General features: G+C 41.1%; 1 protein-coding gene across 3 annotated transcripts in view; it reads right to left on the reverse strand.

The window, feature by feature from the left end:
* Positions 1-25,005, reverse strand: part of ano2b (anoctamin 2b) — a 63,911-nt gene that overhangs the window by 20,473 nt on the left and 18,433 nt on the right. For 2 of the 3 annotated variants that reach the window (XM_085386715.1, XM_085386717.1), the window contains 15 exons: positions 24,884-24,935; positions 21,417-21,472; positions 19,289-19,336; positions 18,521-18,585; positions 16,835-16,969; positions 16,092-16,252; positions 13,626-13,708; positions 13,233-13,322; positions 11,804-11,887; positions 5,710-5,784; positions 5,023-5,224; positions 3,649-3,760; positions 3,456-3,513; positions 3,222-3,322; positions 1,605-1,747 (listed from right to left, as the gene is read on the reverse strand). In XM_085386715.1, the coding sequence (XP_085242841.1) occupies positions 1,605-1,747; positions 3,222-3,322; positions 3,456-3,513; positions 3,649-3,760; positions 5,023-5,224; positions 5,710-5,784; positions 11,804-11,887; positions 13,233-13,322; positions 13,626-13,708; positions 16,092-16,252; positions 16,835-16,969; positions 18,521-18,585; positions 19,289-19,336; positions 21,417-21,472; positions 24,884-24,935 (1,465 nt within the window). The remainder of the gene's footprint in view (positions 1-1,604; positions 1,748-3,221; positions 3,323-3,455; positions 3,514-3,648; positions 3,761-5,022; positions 5,225-5,709; positions 5,785-11,803; positions 11,888-13,232; positions 13,323-13,625; positions 13,709-16,091; positions 16,253-16,834; positions 16,970-18,520; positions 18,586-19,288; positions 19,337-21,416; positions 21,473-24,883; positions 24,936-25,005) is intronic. The other variant, XM_085386716.1, reaches the window with a different exon arrangement.

Below are 25,005 nucleotides of genomic sequence, written 5' to 3' on the forward strand. Positions count from 1 at the left end.
AAGCACCTCCCACAGGACACCCCAGGGACAAGGTCGAATGCCATGTCCAAGTCCAGAAAACACATAAACTTGTTGGCCAAACTCTCATGCGCCCTCAAGTATCCTCGATACTGTATCTGAGGAGTATGGCATCTTACCTGTCTAAGATGCCATACAAAGAACTGAGAAGTTGTTGCTTATCCAAGGTGATTTTAAACACTCAACACTGATGGCAAGCCTATACATTTAAAATGGCGTAAATAGCATGGAGTGGTGTCAGGCAATGATAAGTTGGGCAGCTCCAGCTTACAGTGGTTTATTGGAATCCTTGCCATCCATCCATCCATCCATCCATCCATCCATCTTCATCCGCTTTATCCGGGGCCAGGTCGCGGGGGCAGCAGCCTAAGCAAAGAGGCCCAGACCTCCCTCTCCCCAGCCACCTCCTCCAGCTTATCCGGGGGAACACCAAGGCGTTCCCAGGCCAGCCGAGAGATATAATCTCTCCAGCGTGTCCTGGGTCTGCCCCGGGGCCTCCTCCCGGTGGGACATGCCTGGAACACCTCACCCAGGAGGCGCCCAGGGGGCATCCTTGTCAGATGCCCGAACCACCTCAGCTGGCTCCTTTCGATGTGGAGCAGCAGCTGCTCTACTCTGAGCCCCTCCCGGATGGCCGAACTTCTCACCCTATCTCTAAGGGAGAGGCCAGCCACCCTTCGGAGGAAGCTCATTTCTGCCACTTGTATCCGCGATCTCGTTCTTTCGGTCACTACCCACAGCTCGTGGCCATAGGTGAGGGTAGGGACGTAGATCGACCGGTAAATTGAGAGCTTCGCTTTTACACTCAGCTCCCTCTTCACCACGACGGACCGGTGCAGCGTCCGCATTACTGCAGCTGCAGCCCCAATCCGTCTGTCGATCTCCGGCTCCCTTCTCCCATCACTCGCGAACAAGACCCCGAGATACTTGAACTCCTCCACTTGGGGCAGGAACTCATCCCCGACCCGGAGTGGGCACTCCACCCTTTTCCGGCTGAGAACCATGGCCTCAGATTTGGAGGTGCTGATCCTCATTCCCGCTGCTTCACACTCGGCTGCGAACCGTTCCAGTGCGAGCTGGAGGCCCTCACCCGATGAAGCCAACAGAACCACATCATCTGCAAAAATCAGAGATGAGATTCTGAGGCCACCAAAGCGAAAGCCCTCCGTCACTTGGCTGCGCCTAGAAATCCTGTCCATAAAAATTATGAACAGAACCGGAGACAAAGGGCAGCCCTGGCGGAGCCCATCACCCACCAGGAACGAGTCCAGGAATTCCCACCAGGAGTTCCTGGTGGGTGGGAATCCTTGCCATTATTATAAATAAATATTCTAAATACTATTGTTCTTATTTTAAAAACTAATGCCTCCTGTTTTTAATATTTTCTGTCTTTCGTCTCTGCTTGCCTTCCTGTAAATGTCCCTGCATTCCACTGTAGTATACAGAGTTCATCAACTCACAGCACTGCACAGTTTTGCAGTGACATCTGTTGGAAAGCAGCATAATGTAAACGTCTTATGTGTCTTATATAAGTTTTCAGGCTACAGACTGTGAGGCCATTTTTCTCTGTGTGTATGCATACTCACTCATCTCCATGTATTCTGGAGTGAGGCCTTCAAAGGGAGCCAGGGCATAGTCCAGGTTCCACTGCTGAGGTGGCTTCTCTTCCTCCCTCGCCTTTGGTGTCGTTTCTTTTTCCTTTAATGTACGGACCAATTTCTTCAATTTCCTGTTAAAATGAAGGAAGATGAAAGTGCAAAGACAATAAAAGACTTTACCTTTACTGCAACTGTACTATGTGTAAGGCTCCAACTGACTGCTGGGTTATAGCTGTGATTAATCCCTACTGCAAAAATCCATTCTAAAGTTGTCAGAGGCAGGGCATGAATACCTTCCACTCACAATTCCTGCTTTCTTGTTTACTTTCAGTAAAAGATATCAAAGCTGGAAACTAAAATAGGTGGCACCGATGCAGTTGAATGAGTGCAATGACTCCAACAAAACGATCGCATTTGGAGTTTCTAGCACAGCACAGAGTCGTTAAAACTCTCTAGACCTTAGCTGGAACAATAAAAGATTTGCAGACTGCTTGTGAAACATAATAGCAAAATAAGTATTTACAGAGGTGCTGAAATGCTGATGTTTGTTGAAAACCCAGTGAACTGACAGCCAGGGGCTGAATGTTTTAGGGTTTTTATGTAAGCGAAAAAGGGAACAGCCAACAGAGAACTGAAGAGACAGTGAAGGAAAGTGAGAGCATGGGTGTTTCTCTAAGAATGCACTCTTACATGAGTAATACAACCATAAATATGCATGTGTGTTTGCAGTTTGGTGAAGGGATATACAATACAACCTAAATATTTTTTATGTTTTGTTTGCATAAACACACATGGAGCAACAGGGCACATGTGATGAGTTACACACCTGCACACAACAATTCTACCAGGTGTGAAACTTTTAAGGAGATGAATGTGTAACAGTGGAAAGGATGGCATGCAGATATGATTGCATGTGCTGCGACTTGCAGGTCCATCAAGATGACTAACAGAGCTTTTGATGAAGCTCACCTAATGAGTGAGTAAAGCAACAATAAAAGTGTAGCCTGAAGCTAGAAAGGGTGTCTGGTTGACATCTGTTATAAACGTAGATGACCTTTGAGCTTTCAGATTTGCATGTTAATGCTAAGCTATTGCACAAAACCACTGTCCAGACATGGAAGGAATGTTACTAGAACAAGAAAGGGCAGAGCAGATGCTGCAAGAAATTGTCAGCAAGTGTGTGTGTGTGTGTGTGTGTGTGTGTGTGTGTGTGTGTACACACGTTTAGACATCTTTGTGGGAATAGAAAATTGGCATGCTACTATACTTGTGGGGACCAACAGTCACAAAACACTCGTCCCCATGTGTTTGAAGGCATTGTTGAGGCTCAAAATGTGGTGTTGGTGTCAGGTTTATAATTGGGTTACGGTTAAGTATAAAGAGCATGGTTTTTCTGTAGCCATTAATTATAGGTTCAGTGCACTGGCATAGGTTTAGGGTAAGGTATTCATTTTTGATTTTCAGGGTTAGAGTAAGCGGCTGGGGAAAGCATTATGTCAATGTCCAAATGATATCAAACACTAGCAATCAAACACATACAAGGGACAATCTTATTGCCTGACTGCTTCTTTTCATTTTTATCTTCATACAAATCGATGGACTTACGGGATGCCAATCTCAAAGATGTTGTTCTGGATTAGTTGCTTCCCCAACATGATGATGCTGAGCTGAATACACAACTCAATGAGGCACCCTCCTGGAGCACACTGGGGGATACATATCATTTTTTTTTTTTTTTTTTTTTTTTTTTTTTTTTACACATTACACTGTAACTTTTGAATCCAATTTCGCTAATCCAAATGAAAAACAAACTTATGTTTAAAGGTAAAAATCACACACCTCCTCCATCCGAAAATCATTAAACACATACACATAATTTCCCGGGCGTCCAGCAAACCTGCAAAAACGTACAAAAAAAAAAAAACATTAGGTCCCAGTAGTGACACTAAAAAGAAGTGGGTGTCATTTTATAGGTGACATTTCAGATGTGGTGTTCATGGTACAATGGTGAACACAAACACAGAGGGCTTACCGTCCCTTGAAGAAAGCCACGTAAAAGATGGGAGCATATGCGTTCATAAACTTGAGTAAGAAGGCTTTCAGGATGAGCCGTTCTTCAAAGTTGGTTTCTGTTTTAGGAATCTCTGAAAAATAGTTGATGTGAAACAGTGAGAAAGAGTTAGCACGGTATTTCATGAGTGCTACAGAAAAAGAGGCATGCTAATAGAAATGAAATGGGGCCTATGTAAAAGAAACATCAAGCAAACACATGCACAGCTCTATTAGGCTTGTATTTCTAAGGTGTCCACATTATTTTTTCTACAGTGTGACTCTAGACTGTTATGACTGCACAAGAATGGCGTCTGTTCAGCAGAAAGTGACAACTCTGCAAGTGAAGAGAGTTTAACATGATCACTGTGCTGGAAGTAGGTTAAAATACTGGAACTTTTCACATTGCACATCATCTCTCTCACACACACTCACGAGCGCACACACACACACACACACTCTCTCTCTCTCTCTCTCTCTCTCTCTTCCCTCACATTTCTCCATCTAATTTTTTTCTATTTCAGAGGTTTTGAATATGAATATAAATGTAGGAAAACCCTCCTGGGATGACTGATGGGATGGCTGGAGCATGAAAACATCAAAGTTTTATCAAGCTGTCCACCATGAGGCAGAAGGACTCTTTCTCAGATACAGAAGATGAAGATGATTACATGTTTTATCAAGAGACCTAGGCATTATTTTACTCCTAGCATTTGTAAATGTGTCATTCTGGATATTTGAAACAACTCCCTGATTTCCAGAAATCAGGGTTAGATTAGATTCAAGGAGTAAATTACTAGCAGGATATAATTACCTTAGCTTAGAAACAAAACCAGGGCAATCTACTGGCCTAGCCTTAACGTAGGAAATATCAGTCTGTTGCAACTGTCATGCCAGTACATGTTCCCAAATAGACTGTAGTTAACAGGATGTATGAAGAGCTTGTATAATCTATCTATCTATCTATCTATCTATCTATCTATATATATATATATATATATAATTTTTTTTTTTTTTTTTAAACTATAAAAAAAAAACCCCATACTTATAGCAATTCAAAAAATACATTTCTAAAGTTAATCAGACTTTGATGACTTTGAGACTTGATATCATGCATGGTGACCAGCATGGTGACTGTTAAGCTAAGCTAACATCTTGTGCAGTTACAGCTTCATTATTAAAGATATTCAAATGTTAATGATCTTTTTACTTAACTCTTGGCAGGAAAGAAAACCAATCAAGGTTTTTAGCAGTGTTCACCAGTGGATCCAGTTTTCCCCCCCATTCTCTCTGGTACTTGAAACCAAAGTTACTTTACTAGAATAGAGTAAAAGGACATGTGTGTGTGTGTCTGTACCTAGCTCAGTTAACCACACTGCCACAGCACCGTAGATTTCATCCAGAATCAAGATAACCACGAGGTTGATGATGACCGCAGTGGCAGTGACTGTCACCCGAACATTGTGCCTGATCTCCGGGTCAGGGCTCATCGCCATAATCGCAGAGATTGTGATGCGGTAAATGATGACGCCGAAAACTGCAGAAAATGTCAGCGCAAACTGGGAGCAAAAACACAAGCAAAGGAAGGGTAGTTATTACTCAAATCGTTATAGAGCAATGGCTAGACTTATTATGCTCTCACACTTCAATTCTGAGAAAATGGCACGGCTAGGCTAGATCAGATGTAACCAAACCTTATTTTAAAATCATACATATCTCAGAGAGGGGGATAGTAATGTTGAGAAACTCGTGCTTAAAGTGGTAACTTTCGGGATGAATAAAGTATTCTGATTCTGATTTAGAAGGAAAAAATGTGCGCTTTGGTAAGTTAAAAGTATTTCTTTACTGCTAAATCCAACTGGAAAGAAAGATCTAATTGTATTCTCTTATCCGCTGTTGCTTGATGAGGTCAATCCAACCTTATAAAGTCAAATGGATCTTAAGAAAAAAAAAAAAAGGAAAAAGGAATCCCTTTTATTCCCAGCTCTGCACATACATTTTTCTCATCCTACACTGGCCCTAAAACACATTTTTAAATACTCACCATGAAGAGGATAGAGGACACGTTTATCAAGTATCCGGGAAGGCGATCTTTCCAGGTCAGCTTCTCTATAGGAGACTGACAGAAAAAACAGAGGAGGAGAAAAGAGGGAAAATTCCAAATCAGTCATACAGGAATCTGTGGATCTTTAAGTTTGTTTTTAAATCTGTTATCCAGAACAGAGAGCCTACAGAGACGTCTTAAAAAGAGAGAAAAACAAAGCCCCTTCCTCCTTTCAAATGGTTTGTAAAAACTGAGTTTAGAGCGAAACAAGCAGCCAGTGAATTTCACACGACCACGGGGAACATTACCACATCTCAGCACAGACATAAGGGAGCATAAAAATGTGTTTTACTGTACGCAGCCTAAATTCAAACACTTGCTTCTTGAGGACATCGTTTTATTCCAGAGAATCTCTAACATCCAGATGACTCCCAGCTGATTCATCCATTCTCCCAGGCATTAACCACATTAACTGGCTTCTACTTTGGAGCGATTTCAGGTCTAAGAAAACACAAGTATCTGCTTTCTTGCCAAGATTCAGATAGGAAGATTGATTTCTACAACCTCGAAAACCAGGTTACAGCCAGGAGACAGTAGCAATGCATAATTTAAAATGCTAGGAGATGACAGAAGGATCTGGTTTTGCCCAGCTACTAAACCCTGTGCAAACAAAAGTCTCGCCCAGAATGTCAGAAATTTTAATAATGGAATGTAACCTGTACAGTTACAGTTTACAGTGGAACAAAACCGCTGTCAAACTGTTTCAAATCTTCCACCCCCAGGTGGTGCTTATAGGCATATGGAAATAATGCATACATGAACATCTTCACACAGTGATAGGAAGTCAGTTTGCACACACAGACCTGAGTGGATCAAAACCCTGTATACTCTGAAGAGGGATTATGCAGCCTAGCAGTGCAATGGCACCATCTAGTGAATATGATGGCATTGTACACCCTGCAATACAAGCTTTTTAAAAACAGAAACAGGCAAATATACATATGAACCGTCACGAATAAGCTTATACAGTGGGTTGAAAGGGGAGTGTTAGACATTTAATCTGAGATTTAGAGTAAGACACCACGTCTAGGAGTAGCATCAGTTTAAAATATGGGGACGCAAGGTTCAAAATAAGGATTTCGAACCTTGTAGAATTAAAATGACGTACACATTTCTGCATGCAAGGACACATTTTGACATTTATTAGAACTACATTAATACTGGTCTAATTGCTTCAACCACTCAAGAGTTCTGCCCTTTAGTCATCTGAGGACCTCTTGGTTTTTCACTAAATAGTAAATGCACATTTAGACAGCCTTAACCATTAAAGCATGTTTCTTGCATACATCATTAGGTAGTCCTTTGGTTGCTCCAACATTTGCACTGCAGATCTGAGGTGTGTATGCTACATTCAAGTTGTGTTTTTATAAAATTAATAATGTGTTTTTCAAGCCCACTACAAACTTTAAGAGACAAATTAATTATGAGGTGTTAGCCATGTAAATTATTGGATTACAAACAAATCTCTTAAATGTGAAGTTTTTTATTGTCACTTCAGTTCTACAACATTGTTCACTTTGCAGCTTTTGGCAAGTATTCCCAGAGAGACAGTGAGTCCAGAAGCCTTTCACTTGGGGTCAGGTTGTAGGTTGTTCGCTGATGATTGAAGACCTATAACAAAAAAAAAAAAAAAAAAGACACAAGTCATTTTAAAAACCCAATTCTAATAAAGTTTTAGTTAAAAATGAGAATTTGCTAAGTAATAAGTAAGATTAAAAGTTAAAACAGAGACTGTGGCTTTTTATAGCTCTCTGGCATTCTGGATTAGACTCCACCTGACTGGTTCTCCATTGCTGTGTTTCAAAAGTTCAGCTAGTAATTTGTTTAAAAAAAATGACCTACAAAAGGACAATTCATGGCAGAAATCCAAGAAACCATTAACACCAAAAATATTTAAAAGAAACAATCTTTCAGCAAAAACCAAAAATAATCAAAATAAAGCCATACCATCTTCTCTTAAGGTTCTCACTTCTCCTCCCCCTTTTCCAGACTCTTAGCCTGGTTCAAGTGCTGAAGGAAAATTTGATCACACCAGGACTCGTGACAAATTTCCAATCTGCTAGAGACAGAAGAGCAAAACAAGATTTAAATGAAATGTAAAATAAGGCTGCATTAAACTGCAACAAGTTATCATCAGTAGTTTCTACTTTTCACAGACACTACCACTTCTATTATTAAATAGTACTATGTATGCAAAACTATTACTGCTACCAAGTATAAATTCTTCATATTAACCTTTTTTAAAAGACTATTACTAGAATAATAAAACGTGTTAGCACTTGAATGTGACGTGGGCACTATGTGCATACTTGTCAGTTTAGATCAGATTAGATTAAGTGTGTAAATCAACTTGTGCGTTCTACTTTGGTAACCAGCAGCAGATGTCTACACTGTGTTCAGACAACAAACCAACTCATTTAATTAACTTACCGGATGGTTTTGGCAAGCTTCTTGAAAACGACCTCGTTGAGTCTTCTAAACTTGTGAACGCTGGAAAGTGTGTTTGTTTGCACTCAGAGTGCGGTGTTGAGAAATGACAAACAGGTTTCATCCTGATTACAACTGACGAAATACATTTGATTTAAAAATACACAATTTCGCTAACATTTTTCTTTCTCATTATTCTGTTGGAACAAAGTCGTTAGCCTTTCAAACGGAGGGCCTTTTGTCTTAACTGAACATGCACATATTAAATATAAAAACTTTAATGGAAATGAAAGTGTTACATGGAACACAATGTGCTTTTCTGCTCAAGTCCATTATTCAGATTTATGCAGTCTCTCACTTATAACGTCTATGCAGTGAGCAGTGTATAAAAGAACCAGAAACGAAATCAGCAACTTGTTTTTAATCTGTACATTTATCATCATTTTGAGAATCGCGCCTTTTGGACATGAGCCTTCATTTCAAACATAATAAATGCTTTTCTTCTAAAATACTAACTAAATACTAACCCCACGTTTGCCTACTGGTGGTGGTCAGAGAGCCCGGTGGCGCCAGTGTCCGGCAGCCTCGCCTCTGTCAGTGCACCCCAGGGCAGCTGTGGCTACAATGTAGCTTGCCATTGCCAGTGTGTGAATCTGTGTGTGAATGGGTGGATGACTGAATGTAGTGTAAAGCGCTTTGGGGTCCTTAGGGACTGAGTAAAGCGCTATACAAATGCAGGCCATTTACCATTCTTGCTCTCTCACTCTCACCCTGAAGCCTCTACATACACAAAGTGTATACAAAAAGACCTTCAGAGTGTGATGGCCATCCTGACCAAGAGAAAGAAAAAGGTAGGTCAGACTTTATATTTAGCTTGTAATGCCCACTGAGGAAAGACCAACAAAGCCTTTGCATTTGTGACAGACTTGGCTCTTAAATTGCTCCTTTTTTCAATTTCACTTTCAGTTCGTACTCCAGTTCCCCTTTTGAAGTACGTATTGCTGCACTCACTATGGATAGACTGCAAAACACTACTTCATTGGAGCAACTCAAATATTCAAGCACAGAGTATTGTGGACCAGAATCACTAAAAACCATGCTGGCTTGATTTCTGCAAAATGTAAGCAGATGCAGAAAAACACTGTATTTAATATATTAAGCAGTGGGGAACTATTCTGGTATACTACATGGCTGTTTTAGCAAATAAATGTTTACATTTGCTTAAATGTTAAGAATGATGTTATACATATAGTACCATTTCACCATTTTCAGGCACATCTAATGCAATGTAAGTGTCTAAGACAGAGCTGGCTTCCCTTTAGGATTCTGGGCTTTAAAACATGTGACCCTCTCTCTTTTTTTAGTTTGTCTTGTATTATTAGCACTAACATGCCCTGTAGTTCAAAAACTGATTTGAAACATTGTGACAGTGATTTGTCCGTCACTGAAGATTAGCCACTGATGTAGTTACGGCACTTTTACTGTCAGTTTGCAAATGTAAGCATGCAGCCTGAGCTCTGTACTTAAAGTAGCCAAAATGAATGCTCAACTTGATTTACCCAACATTTATAAGTGCTTAGTATGCCGAAGGCATATTGCTTTAAAATAACAGGACCAACGTAGAAGACTCAAAAACCAAAGACCCATTTTACTCACATATATGTTCATATAATCTTTTGATTTGATCCTACAGCACATTCAGGTAACAATGGTTCAAGTGTGTGAGAGGGAGTTGTGTGTCGCCATAGTGACGGTCACTAATCTTACCCCTGGCTTCCTGCCCAGCATGCATCACTCCCACTCAGCCCGCCCTCCCTCAGTTTCTTTCCATCCCTCTACTTCTCCAAGTCGGCTTATTTGTGTTGTGCATCTTTTTGTCATATAAATTTGTGTTTTAAGTCTCACACTCTGTCATTTCTGCATTCACAGAATTCCATCCGCGTCTTGATGTCAGTGGCTTCCATCTCCTCCTTCAGCCAGCTTATTATCCCAGCAGGGTACCTGATCAGAGCTAGGTGTTGATAGCCTAGACTTTGTTTTTGCCATTCAGCTGACTCCCCAGGACTTGCCTGAACCTCTGCAGGTACTTGGTGTTTGCAGCTTTCATAGTGGCCTCTTCATGGTTCCCATTTGCCTGTGGGATCCCCAGGTACTTGTAGCTGTTTGTTTGTTTGTTTTTTTGACAGTAGACCTAACCACAATTAACTTGTCATACAAGAAAAGGTGTAACAAACAGTATGTCTCCATTGAGTCCATTAATGTCATGTGGTACACCTGCGATGAGGAAAAAGCCCACAGAGATAAAGGTTGCAAAGAAGGATTAGCAGCTCACCCAATTCATAAGGGGGTCCTGTTAACTGTCTAGCAACAAGGTTTGTAGAAAAGAAATCCTTTAGATCCAACAAATCATTTTACCTTTGCTGTGTTATAAAGAATGTTCCTTTTTTAAAGACTATATTGGAAGGATTTCTTAACATTAATTAGCTTAACTACCTGGGAAAACAGTACTACAGTGCTTTGGTTGAGAACTATTTTCAGACCTGGATTAATACTTCTTTGATTAGTGTGTAAAGCGTGTGTTTAGCCTGTTTAATGACAAGGCAGTTTGAGAAAGGAAAGACATGCACGAACTCATCCAGGGTGGAATAGAACCAGGCCGCACATGGGTCACCTACCAGCACCCAAGTTGAGCCAGATTTCATTCCATTCTGAGAAAAAAGCAAAAATCATACACTACTATCTGAATTTTTCCCAGAGCACATGTTCTACAGGGTGACGTGGGCAGTGGAATGCAGGGTAATTTTGTGTGTCATGCCCTTCACTTGTACCATCATTCCCACCAAGCTGCAAAGCGCAATCTTTTCCCTCCCTACTTTCTGTGTTTCTGTTTTCTGCCTGCTTGATTGCAGGATGTGATGAGCGGGGGAAGTCAGACTGCCAGCTGCTTGTCATCATCCTGCTCTGCAATAAATACCTAGATCCAACACTTTGACTGTGAAAACATTGTATACACAACTGCCAGATCATGCAGTCTCTGTTAGTTTATTGCCCACTCATGTATTCGCATTTACCAACACCTGTTCTTCTCTGTCTGCAGCATTCATCTGCCTAAGCCCCTTCTTATCTTTCTCAGTTCTGAGCTCTCTGTTCTCTGAACTTCTCATACAGCAGTCCTTAGCTGCATTGGCGCCCTGGCCCTGCCTATTGCTTCAACCTCATCGTGACCTCCATTCAAACCCAACTCTCTCCCACCAACAATGAGCATTTTTTTTTTTTTTTTTTTTTAAATACGCAATCTTCCTGTTCCTGCTCATATCTGTGCTCTGCTTTCGGGTTCATCAACTAGCCCAACTATATGGGCAATTTTAACTCCTGCTGTGGTCATCACATACCTGGATTGATATATTTAAAAGGGGTATGCTAGAAAACATACAAAGAAATACCTGTGAAGTGGAAACGGTAGCACCCTGAGGATGGGACAGGAAGAGAAGAACAGACAGCAGCCTGCAGGAGGGGAAAGAAAGGATAGGGAAAGCAAGGTGGGAGCAGGAGGGAAAAGAAAAGGACAGGTGGTAGAAGAGGACAGGGGAAGGAGAGGAGGGGTTACCGGTATTCCTGCAGACATGGCTGACAGTAGTTTTTGTCTCCATCTGTCCTTCCCTGTCACTGTCCCGTCCTCCTGCTTTGCTGGCTGAAAGACAGGGGGGACAAGTTACAGACACACAGACAGACAGACAAATACACAGACAGACACAGACAGACAGACGCACCCACTATCACTCAAAAGCTTGGAGGATGTTTTTCTCTTTGCACATAAAGCATATTTGTTTATATAAAATATAACATATTTATTTAAGTCACATCGATTTACAACAATTCTATTAATTATGAATCACACCTCCTTTTTAATGGACCATCTGTGTAGGTGTACAGAGGCACACTTTCAGCAACAAGCATTCCTGTACTCCACATTATATTACCTAATACAAGTTTGTTAAAAGTCAAAAAATAAAAAATAAAAAAACAAAAAAAAACATGAAGGACCTAAAGACTCTGATAAAGTCAGGTTTGGGTACCAAACTCTGTACTTTTTAGGGTACTGACTGAATTATCTACTGAAAACCAACTCACACTAAATCATTCGGTGCCAAATTTTAGGTAAGCGTAAGAAAGAGCATGACTATTACTAACTATCACTCAAGTTAACCAAAAGATCTCTCAGGTGTGGTTACGCTTTCAAAAAATAAAAATAAAAATTGCGCAACGATTGCTCTCTGTAACATTTGCAGAGGAAAATGAAGGGAAAAAAAATGGCAACACATCAAATCTGAGGAAACACCTGGTCAAACACAAAGTGCATTGGCTCTGAAGAGTGTCCCATATTTGATTGGCTGAAAGCCACCGAAGGACCTGCAGCTAACTTTCGCAAGTCTTTCGCCAACGTATAAGAAGTTGAACCCATTGATGGTGAGGAATCTTTAAGTGGCACACTAACAGCTCTATCAATTTCTTCATTGTGGTTATGGGTCAGGAGATAGAGTGGTTCATCCACTAATCAGAAGGTTGGGTGGGTTCCTGGCTGCTCCAGCCTGCATGCCAAAGTATCTGTGGGCAAGATACTAAATCCTGAGTTGCAACTACAGTATATATGATCAGCTCCCAGGAAGATCTTTTAAATTTTTCTATTTTTCTTCCCTAATCAATTTTGGGATGGTGTAATGATGATCCTGTGTCATGTGAACCAGTTCCCTGCTTCCCTCTGGCAGCAGCAGGCAGCCATCTGTTACCACTGCAAAAGTATGTGGGCCAACAGGACTCAGTGTGATTGACCTGGTTTACACAGAGAATCTAGATCACTCCCAGTCATGAGATAATCTTGGACATGTTGAAAACCAGCTGGGTGAAAGGAAATATATTTCCTTCATATTTGTATTATGTATACAGATCACTGAATTTAAAAAACATGACTTGTTACCATAACACGTTCCTATAGTAAGCACTTTAATAGTATAGCTTTGTTTTCTTTGCCTTCCTACCTCATTCTTTTTCTTCTTCTTTTTCTTATTGTTCTGCTTCTTCTGTCTTTTCTGCAGGAGGACGGTCTCATATCTTGGCCTGGGGTGTTCCTGAAAGAAAACAGGAGTGAGAAGGAGTTAGGTTCTGGACATTCTATCTGACTCTCATGTGGGCATCTATGTGTATGCCACATGTACATTCCAGGCTAGTGTGGGATTAGCATTAGATGATAATGCATTTAGTGCCAATGTTAAGTGTCACTGCAGGAGGAGGTAGTGTGGCCACACGCAGATTGTAGGAGTGAAACTGGTTAAGAAAAAAGAAAAAACCTCTGCCAATCTGAATGTTCAGAAATTTTTCTGCTAATTTTGTAGGTTTGATGCGTTTATGTTTGCACTTTAAAAAGCATTTACCTCATCCTCCTCAATGCCTGTCAAGTCCCAGCTGAAGCTCAGACTGATCTGACGTCGCTTCCACTGTTCCAGAAATAGCACCGCTGCACAATCACACAAACGAGGAACTTTAATAAAGGTTACAGTATCGTAAATCTCCAATTGCAAGTTTCCAACTGCATCATATGACTTAAAAGTTGACCCTAAGTTTTTATTTTAGAGTTGACTAAACTACTTCTTTTTCAATTGATTCAACGACATAGAGGGCAAGCAAGAAAGCAAGAGAGAAATAATGCATTTGTCCCCTAATTGCTCTTTGACAGTGACTTGGTGTAATTTAAATTTACAGCTGCCCAACCTGAGCTGTTCCTATGACTTATTTGTAACATATATACTCATTTCTAATCGTGTCCATTCTGGTCATTGCCAATGAAGGATTTAACATCTTCCACCTCCCATCTTGCCTTTGTACCAGTCTCCAAACCAGACATCATAGTAACTCTCACTACTGTCCTGCAAACCTTTGCTTTCACACTTGCTGCTATCAACAAAATCACCTATTCACCTCTCTCATGTGCTGTATGTTGCTTTGGATAGCTGCCAACAGATGTTTAACTCATCTATCTTCAAAACATCTGCTGAGTGCAGCTTCACTCTTACACCCGTCACCCTCTCTTTCACACAAACTTATTCTGTCTTGTTTCCAGGGACTTGTCCTTTTCTCTCCACTGTATACCTCCACCTCTCCTGGCTCTCTTCCACCTGCTTCCTACTCTCACTACAGATCTTAATGTCATCTGTGAAAATGATACCCCACAGAGACTCCTGCCTGACCTCATTAATCAGCCTGTCCATTACTAGTGCAAACAAGAAGCCGATCCCTGATTAATCCCACTCAAAGCTCAGACATATGTCAATCCTACCACATACCTCACAGCTGTCTTACCATCTTCATACATGTCATCTACCAGCACTCTCACTCTATCACTCCTTCCTCATACAGTACAACAGTTCCGCACTTGGCACCCTCTCATATGCTTTATCTAGACCATCAAAGACACAGTGCAGCTCCTTCTGACAGTCTATACTTTTCCATCAACACCCAAACATCATGCTGAGAAAGAACTACAGATGTGAAGCCACACTGCTGCTCATTGATTGTCACCTCTCTTCTTAACCTAGCTTCAGCAACTCTTTCCCACAGCTTCATGGTGTGGCTCGTTAACTTTATCCCTCTGTATCTACTATGGCAGCGGTCCCCAACCCCCGGGCCACGGACCAGTACCGGTCCGTGAGTCGTTTGGTATCCGGCTGCGAGAGTTGAGGCTCGGGTGTGAAATTTATGGTTCTCAGGGTTTTTATCGTTTTTTTTTTTTTATTGTTTTTATCGTTAACTCAGTTTCCCTGGGTCTTTTCCCATGTGTTATGCATAAATCTTTTTTTTTGGTACAGTTACCGGTTTTATTTTGTTGTATTTATCTGCAACACCTTAGAGGCCAGTCTGTGAAAATATTGTTGGGCATTAAACCAGTGCATGGCGCAAGAAACGTTGGGGATTGCTGTACTATAGCTCTGCACATCAGCCATTTCTTCTCCATTCCTCAGTCATGCTCTCACTCTCCAAGATTGTGTCTGGTTAAAAATCCCACTGCCCTCTCTCCTACACATCTTTATACCACCACAGGTATGCCACCTGAACCATCCACCTTTCTAATCTTCATCCTCTTCATAGCCGTCCTCACTTCCTCCTTACTAATCTTCTGCACTTCTTAATACACCATTTATCCTCCTCTGTCATGTTCTTTACATTCATGAGCTCCCCAAAGTACTCCTTCCATCTTCTCAGCATACTCTATTCAGTCATTAGTAGAATTCCATCTCTATCCTTAACCACTCTAACCTGCTGCTCCTTCCTTAGTGTTCAGTCTCATGTAATTTTATACAGATTCTCTCAGGACATAAAATTCAGGTCATAAGATACAGTCCCAATCAAAAGTTTAGGACCACATGCCTTTAAAAGGCCAAATCTGTGCAAAAATGTGGATTGTGCGCTGCTAGAGACCCTGCTTATGCAGTTCAGCAACCCGACCCCGTTCAAAAAGGGAACATTTTGCCTTTGCCATCAGAACACCATGACAGTATGACTACCGGACAGAAAATGACAATGAATCCACATTTTGCACAGATTTGGCCTTTTAAAGGCATGTGGTCCTAAACCTTTGATCAGCTGTAAAACAGTCTGTTTCAGTTTAAGCATTGTTTTCAATAAATTGCATGCTCAAAAAAAATGTTTTGTCTCACTCCCATTTCTTCTTGTTGCATGTTGAAGCTCTACTTAGAACCTTGTTAAGATCCAACCATGCCAAATATGTTATTTGCCATTTTTCAAGTGGTCTTAAACTTTTGATCAGGACTGTATCTCTGAGCATTTTCATAACCAGCCCACCTGTCATCTCGGTATGCATATGCAAAAACACATAACCTTACCCCATAGAGACATGAAGATGGCAAAGAAGACAGTGGCAGGGTTATCAAAGAGGTGTGAAGCTTTGGCGGTTCCACAGGCAGTGCTGAGATGCCAGAAGTCACATGCTCGGTCACACAGAGGACACATGGTGAAATTGAGACGCTGGTCACACATCTCCAGACTGAAGAAGAGGGGGAAAAAATATCAAATCTAGAGTGCCCACCATTATATAACACGTGGTGTAGTGTTAATGTTTATGACTATAAGATTAACTGAGGCTCTATATTTCTGTCTGTGGATTCACTCTCAGCTAAAAAGGCGCATGGATCTTTGGGTCTGTTACATTTAACCACAATAAATGAATGGAACTTTTAACACATAACCACAACACAAGCTTTTCTACTTTGACCCTATTCATACTTGGTGTAGGCTGAATTATCAGCCTTCCACTTCATCACACACACACACACACACACACACACACAGCCAGCTGAGCCTTTTGTGCGCCACCCACACAACCCTGACTAAAGCCAGATACAGCAGGTATCTGGGCAATCCCTGTCTAGTAAATGTGTGTATGGGCATATGTGCATGCAATGGCAGGAACAAATCCTTATTTTCTGCATTATGCTAGAATCCGTATTTTAGGGAACATCTCATTCCATAACCACTTTTTACAGTGTGGGATTGTACAATGATTTTCTCTCTCAAATGAAACTGCAACAGTAAAACTAGAGATTTTTGCAGTGGATTTCTAATGTACCTTGGTATATTAGTGTCCATTGTCGCCACTCCATAGCCAAACACAATGATACCCACTATGGAAGCTGGTACAAGCAGCTGGGTGTACACGCCGAGCCATGCAAAGTAAAGGCCGATCTTCTCACCAAAGTACTTCCTGTGGGTAAGGAATAATGCAGTTCATGGTTAGGGCACAGCAGACGGAATTAGTATGTAAAACAGGTGTAAGGATCCTGATGCTGTGTTTGACCCCAAAATAGATTAAGAGGGCTAATGCTCTTATTATTTAGGGTGTTTCCTACCTCTGCAAAGCCTTTAATAGTTGCTTCTTAAAGACTGGTGTACAAATTCTGCCTGAGCAAGATCTAAAGACTCCAACATGGACTTAATTAACCTTAACAATGGATAAATCTGTGCTACTTACTGCAGAGTAATCAAAATAGTATAATTAGTTACACTATTTAGTTATACTATTTAGAAGTACAAATCAACAGAATATATAGTAAATAGCAGCATCAAGTTTTTATGATTGTCAGAGGTTTATTACCACAAAGCAAATGTGTCCACATGTAATGAGATAAGCAACATTCTTCATTCTGTGTAATTTTGCTGAGTCAATAATTGTGTCAGTACATAGTATTTTAGCCCTCAGCCTACTCTATTGGGTGTTCTATTGGATTTAGGTCAGGCGAGTACGGGGGTCATTGAATGGTATCAGTTTCTTCATATTCAAGCAACTGCCTGCATTCTCTCACCATATGAAGCCGAGCACTAGGTGAAACCCGTCAGTGTAGGGTCTGACGGCAGGCCGAAGGATTTCATCCCCATATCTACTGGCAGTCAGGGTGCCAACACCCAGCATGTCGAGGTCTGTGGATATTCCTCCATGGATATATACCTCCCCAGACCATCACCGACCCACCACCAAACAGGGCATACTAAATGAGCTTGCATGCAGCATTACATTCTCCACAGCTTCTACAAACCCACGACTGTCACAGGTGCTCGGGGTGAACCTGCTCTCATTTATGAAAAGCACAGGGTGCAAGTAGTGGACCTGCTATGACTGGTGTTCTATGGTAAATGTCAAATGGGCTCCACAGTGCCAGGTAGTGAGCACAAGGGACATCGGGCCTTCAGGCCACCTGTATGAAGTCTGCTGGAGGTCATTTTGTAGCTCTGGTAGTGCTCATCCTGTTCCTCCTTGAGCACATACCAGTCCTGCTAATGGGTACAGCCCTGTCCAGCTCTCCTAGAGTAACTTCTGTGCTCCTAAAATCTCCTCTATGTTCCTGAGTCTGTCAATATTGGGTCAGGCTGAGATATAAAATTTGCAGTTGAAACAAATATAAATTCTTGATTTGTCAGTCTTACAAGGTGGTTTGGCTAGTAAGGAATCATTCATGACCAGTATACACATGGTGACTAGTAATGCCAAAGAACAAATGGGCATGTGAATATCTTAAGAACCATTTCACTAGCTGGCCGACATTCTTATTTTTAGGTTTGACAGCATTTTTTAGTAGATAAAGGTGAATGGCATAAACATGAATTGAGCTGCTGTTTGGGGAAGGGCTCTGAGGGGACTGGCGGCGGCTCCCGTGCCTGGCAGGTCCCCATGTACATCTTTCACTAATCATGTATGGCAGAGTCATATTAAATTAAAAGAAAAACGGAGGTCTTCGTGTTGATGCTGTGGTTACTTTACCTGACTAGATCAATGGGTTGGTACTTGTAAAAGGCTGAGTATCTAGCCCACTCTTCATGCAGAACCTGACAGACAAGACAAAGCAATAGAGAGAAAGGGAGAGGGAGAGAGAGAGGGGGAGAGAGAGAGAGAGGGAGAGAGAGAGGGAGAGAGAGAGAGAGAGAGAGAGAGTGTGGGCGTATTTTGTCATGTTGTAAGTTGAAAATGATTCTCAGAGGTAGAGCTCATCTGTAGGCAGTAACATTCTGATTGGCCGAATTAAACCTCAGTGGATGAAGCCAACAAGCTGCAGTATAAGTAACATTATCCTGCAGCCAAGTGAAATGCAGTAAGAGAGGAGGAAAACCGCATTATGAAGCCTGGTGCTCCTCGTGCTTAAAAGATAAAAATCTAACAAGGTATGTGGTTGAACTAGAACATGTTACAAAAACTGGAGTAAACACAAGGATAAAGACTAATCCTCTCAATTTTCACATTTCAATTTTCTATTAATATTTTGCTTTGAAATTTGAGTCGGATCCTGTTTTTTTGCACTTTGAGAGTTTTGTAAACACGTTAGACAGATGTTGGAAGAAAATCAAATTAAATATGAGATGAGGATGGCAAACTAAAGCTCAGTTGTTCAGAAAAGTGGAGGTCCCTTTTTGAGTTGCTGGGAGTTAACATGTTTTGGACAGCTGACTTGACTGAGACTGAGTTTTCATAGCTGTACCACATCACTTAAAGGAACAAAGGGGGTGACAGGAATGAAAGGCTGAGTCAACGCACCTGTCTGTCGTTCCTCTCCTCCAGGTGTCCGATGACCTTGTAGTCACCCTGAGCAGTGAGAAGAGAGGATGAAAAGCATGAGTGCACACAGGCGCACGACAACAGGCAGCACAGTGCACTTGTGGAAAACATGTAGAAATACAGAAATTAAAAACACTCGAAATACAGTATTTGAAGTTGTTAAGAGCAGATAATGTGGTAAGAGGAGGTTGTCTGAAGTGTTAATATCAATCAAGTTAGATGTCAGAGTTATTGTCAGTTTTATAGCTGGTTAAACCACGGGGCCATGCCAGTGTACATCTTTAATTTAGAGCCAAAGACTTTTCAGAAACTGAAATTATCATTTTAGGTCAGAGAAGGCATGATAGACTCCAATTTGTTCATTTAAATGGATTTTTCTACACACTAAGGTTAAATATGGAGATCCACAGGGTTCTATGCTGGACCAATTCTATTACACATGCTTCCCTTAGGCAGCATAATTAGACATACATTTTCATTTCTATGCAGATGAAACTCAGGGGATCTATGAAAGTAAATGATACACACCAATTAGCTAAGCTGCAGGAATGTCTTAAAGAAAAAGACTGGATAACCTCTAATTTACTGCTTCTAAAATCAGATCAAACTGGGGTTATTCGACTCACTCCTAAGGATCTTAGAAATCTGATGGCTGCTTGGCCTCATTACCTTGGCTTCCAGTATCACCGTAAGGAATCTATTATATTAAACAAATATTTAGGACTTCTTTCTTCCATCTGTGCAATCTCTTAAAAAATAGAAATATCCTGTCTAAGAGTGATGCTGAAAAACTATTCCATGCATTTATTTGTTCTAGGAAAAATGATCCAAAGTGCTGCAGCAAGAGTACTGACAGGGACTACAAACAGCTTTTTTCCACCATACTGGTTCCTCTTCAATCACTGTTAAAGCTGGGATTATATTTAAAATCCTTGTCCTCACAAACAAGGTCTTAAATAATCAGGCCCCAGTAGAGCACTTAGCTCTCAGATTTCCTTCTGGTTCCTAAGATATTTAAAAAGTGGAATGACAGGCAGAGTCTTCAGCATTCAGGCCCCTCTTCTGTGGAACCAGCTCCCAGCTTGAACTTAAAAGCAGAGAGAGTGTCTTCTAAGTTCAGGCTTAAAACTTTCCCTCTTGTTAAAGCTTAGCTGGGGCTGGATCAGGTGATCCTGAATTTAGTGTAACTAAACACTACAATAGACATGGCTTGCTGGGGCTTTCCATGATTCACTTAGCATTTCTTTCTCACTCACTTGTTTTTGCCTCAGCATTTAATTATCAGATATTCGATTCTGGCTCTCTTCCTCAGTACATGTTTTGTCCAATTTCCTTCCACTCACCCTCAACCTGTCACAGCAGATAGCTGCCCCTCCCTTAGCCTGGTTCTGCTGAAGGTTTCTTCCTGTTAAAGGGGAGTTCTTCCTTCCCACTTCTTGATGCATGTTCAATCATCCAGGTAAGTAAATCTCCAAAAGTTGATTCTGTTCATCTGGACGTAGCGTTTTGTGGAAGAAACGTTTCATCACTCATCCAAGTGACTTCTTCAGACTCAGCTGACTGCAGACTGAAGAAGTCACTTGGATGAGTGACGAAACGTTTCTTCCACGAAACGCTACGTCCGGATGAACAGAATCAACTTTTGGAGACTTCCTTCCCACCGTCGCAAAGTGCTAGCTTAAAGGGGGTCATATGTTTTTGGGCTTTTTTCTCTGTCATTGTAGGGTCTTTACAATACAAAGTGCTTTGAAGCGACTGTTGTTGTCATTTGGTGCTGTATAAATAAAACTGAATTGAATTATCACTCACAAAATATAATTAGATAATCAAAAATTAACACAGAACAGTAATTCTTCCTTATATTTCAATTTTCAATTTCAATTTTATTTATATAGCGCCAAATCACAACATAAGTCGCCTCAAGGCCCAATTATGTATTATATGTACCCGTTAATTTCAAAACTTGAGAAATTCCTGCACTAGTCAGTATTTTGCTACGTCATTTGTCAGAGTGTAAGATTTCTACTCCAAGAATGTTTCCACTCACTGAAAATTGAAATCTAGTACACATTAAAACCATCAGCGTCTCAGGGGACTTTGCACTTACATCGTGAAGAGGGAAGGCAGCGTCATACACGCCTTTAGCTATCAATGTGCTGATGCCTGAAAGAGAGAGAGCAGAGACGTGAGACAACCCCAAGAGAGTTTGAGTGTCATTTATGAGGGGTTTCCTTTTCCTGCTAAGCATCGTGAACTGCATCCTCTGAAAAGACGACAGTTTTTACTTGCATTGAAAGGCAAGTGAGGTTTCAACCAGAAACTCAAACAGCTGGCTGGGCTTTTAAAAAAATAAGTGTTTGAGGCACTTACAAAGAGGTGTGTAAGCACATTTTTTACTGAAAAAGAATTAAGGATTGAGGTTAAAATAACTGTTCCAGGCTAAGAGGAAATTCATTTTTAGACAATGAAAAAGAGCACCTCCTTTTATTTATCCAATATCCAGCACTACTTACTTGTGATTCGATTTTTTTAAGGATGTGATTTGTTGTCCCAAAAAGATAATAATAAAAAAGAAAAATGGTTCTTTCCCCACACGTATTGTATAGCCTGTACCATTTTAAAAAGTCTGGTTTTCAGTGTCAGACAGACTGGTTCTGTCTTTTGCCCTTGAAAGTTTTCACACGTTAAATCGTGGCCTGCCCGTTACCTGTCAATGTCAGGGGTGGACGCTGATGCATGACATGACGCGGCATACACAACTACCTCTTCCATCAAACTAACTAATCAATTATCAGTGCCTCAAAGGGGACACGGACCTATGCAGCGATTAGCTGTGCTATTAATGAACATCACGACCAACACACATACACCTACGCATGAATGCTCACTCAACCAGCCAGAAACAACCACAACTCCCAGTGGCCCCTGCTTCAATCTCAGCCTGACCCGGGAAGTATGACCCACTTGTAGAAGAGATGGAGTAAAGCAACAGAGACAGAGAGGGAGAGTGTGTGTGTGGGGATTGTGTGAGCCTGGGTGGGCGGGGGGAGGGGAAGAGAGAAAATAGAGGTTAAAAAGATGCAACTCTATTTTTCTCGTCCCTTCTTGCCCTACAGCTTCATTAGTACCCGCTGGCTGAGACCTTCTGCTGTGATAGGCAAGCCAACCAGACATATGGTGGACATTAGAAATGAAACTGGGATCAGCATATCTATATGGGACCGATGGGCATTATAAGTGTGACAGGCAGATGCAACCATAATCTGCGTCTAATTAAATGCTACAGTTATATAAACAGGAAAGAGCTGCACTAACAAAGAATCAGGGGATACCTGATACCATGCAGTTCTTTCATGTCTCATACGGACAAACAGTGGTGGATATATTTTTATGGAAATTCCAATGAAAGTACAATGAAGCCTTTAAGACAGCCGTCATCTGCGTGCCTTGCATGTTTATTTTCTAGATTACCTCAACAAATTATGGGTCACGCACAATTGCACAAACAAAGAGTGCGGCTGAACATATTGACTTAGCTGCTGAATGTCCCTATGGGTGTCTATGGTTAAAGGAATTGTTATTGAGCAGCCTTTCTAGGAACGGCCTGGTGGGAATAGGTTGTTGGGAAAATGATCTCTGTGTCATCCAACTATGCAGCACAGCACTCATTGTTTAGACAACCACTTGAACGTCACTTTATCTCTCTAGTGCACAAACAGCTTGCATGGCTCTGCGACCTTCTAGTACCTTCTTCTTCCTAAACTAAGAATTATTGCTGTATAACATTTAACTACAAATCTATAGTTTTACCTTTCACAACAGAGAACAAGACAATATGAGATGCTCGGGTGTTATTTAGTTTATCATCATTGACGCAAATAAATGTTGCCTGATTGCTACACCCTGTTTGAAGGGTGCTATAAAACGGGTGTAGTCAATGTGCTGTTATACCAAAGGTGTAACCAAAATGCTCAGTATTGTATACGTATTGTATACAGATCTAAGTAGCTTGGAAAGAAAAGCCAGTGGATTTCTTTAGGTTTCTTGAAGATGTTTCACCTTCATCAGAGAACCTGCTTCATTTCTAAAACCAAATGGTGGAGTATTTAATCCCTAGTGGGATTAACCCTTAAGAGGGCCGTTGACCCGCTATTGATTATGTGCCTCATCACATGAGCCAAGGTGTGAAAAGGGTGTGGGTCATTATCAGCAGAGTTTTCAGGTGAAACTATTGTGAGACCTTGGCTCACCCGATCATGTGACCTATTGAGATCAAGTCACAGAAGATGTGAGTGGGCGTTGAGGTGTCTGGGGAGGGATCTCAAAACTGGCTTGTAAGTTGGCAGACAGTTGGTGTTGTAAGCCACCCCAAAGTGGACAATGACAAGACAATGTTGTTTCATTTGTCATTCTGCTTCTTCCTAGTTGGTGTCTGACCTTTATCCTGTGCATCTTTACAGATTCGATGAATTGGGATAACCACCTGTTTAAAGAGCTTTCTTTACATGTGTGCGTTCCTTTTCTTTCCTTTCTGGCTTACAGGGAATGTTTTCAGCCCGGTGTTCTAGGGTTCTGATTACTCCAATGTTGTGTTCCAGAGGGTGGCGGTGGAGTCAAAGAGTGGGTACTGGTCTGTGTGTGGGCTTCTGGTAAACTTCCAATGTTGAGGTTTCCATTCTCTTCAATGTGCACAGCACAGTCCAGAAATGGCAAACTATTATCCTTCTTGTCTTCCCTGGTGAACTTTATGTTTCTATCCACTGAATTGAGGTGAACAGTGTAGGCTTCTACTTCTTGGGTTTTGATTTTGACCCAGGTGTCATCCACATATCTGCAGCAGTAGAAGCCTATAGAAAGTCCAGTCACGTTTCTTCCGAGTGCCTCGATTCGATTACCATGAGATTGAGATTACCATGATCTGGATGACTGAGAACCTACACATCCATATTGAATGCAAACATATTTTGAAGCAGGGTTTTATTGTCATAGGCTCTTGTGTAGACCAGTGGTTTAGAGGTTTTTATGGCACACTAAAGAGCAAAGCAAAATTTCCAGCAACACCTGTTTTTATATCTGCAGAAGAGAGAGTGTTTATGTCATCTGGAACACCAGATCCTTTTGCACTTAAAAATAAATAAATAAATAAATAAATAAATAAATAAATAAATAATGCTTGACACTATGCTAGCAAATGATAAATTCACATAAACTTTCCTCAAGACATACCAGTGTGTCTCTGTTAAGAAGCACTGGTGTAGAAATAATCTAAAATGAGTTAGTTCTGGGAGTAACCAATGGCGGACCAAATTTCAGGAGGCTGGGAAGGATATGATTGGAGGAGTGTTGCTGCTTTCCAGCACAGGTGAATGAGATCAATTATACTGAAAACTATTTTAGACTAGCAACATGACACTTAAAAAAAAAAATGAGTGAATAACTTAGTGACTTCTATTAGACACTGATGCCTTCAGCAAACCACTTGAGATCTGCTATTGGAGTCTATTGGAATACACATTTAAACACTGATAAAGCAGAGGCACAGCAAACTTCTAATGAAATGCTTTGTACCCTCACCTATGGTTTGACAGGTTCGTGCACACACCGTCCGTCTCAGGATCTCATAAACCTGTGGAACATTTCAGCTTGTTAGACTGGAAAAATTGACTAATCTTGAAAAAAATATGATACAGGAGGTA

This window comes from Rhamphochromis longiceps, linkage group LG17 (genome assembly GCF_057381845.1).
Source record: "Rhamphochromis longiceps isolate RC_006_pf linkage group LG17, R_longiceps_female_GT1.1, whole genome shotgun sequence".
Taxonomy (NCBI): domain Eukaryota; kingdom Metazoa; phylum Chordata; class Actinopteri; order Cichliformes; family Cichlidae; genus Rhamphochromis; species Rhamphochromis longiceps.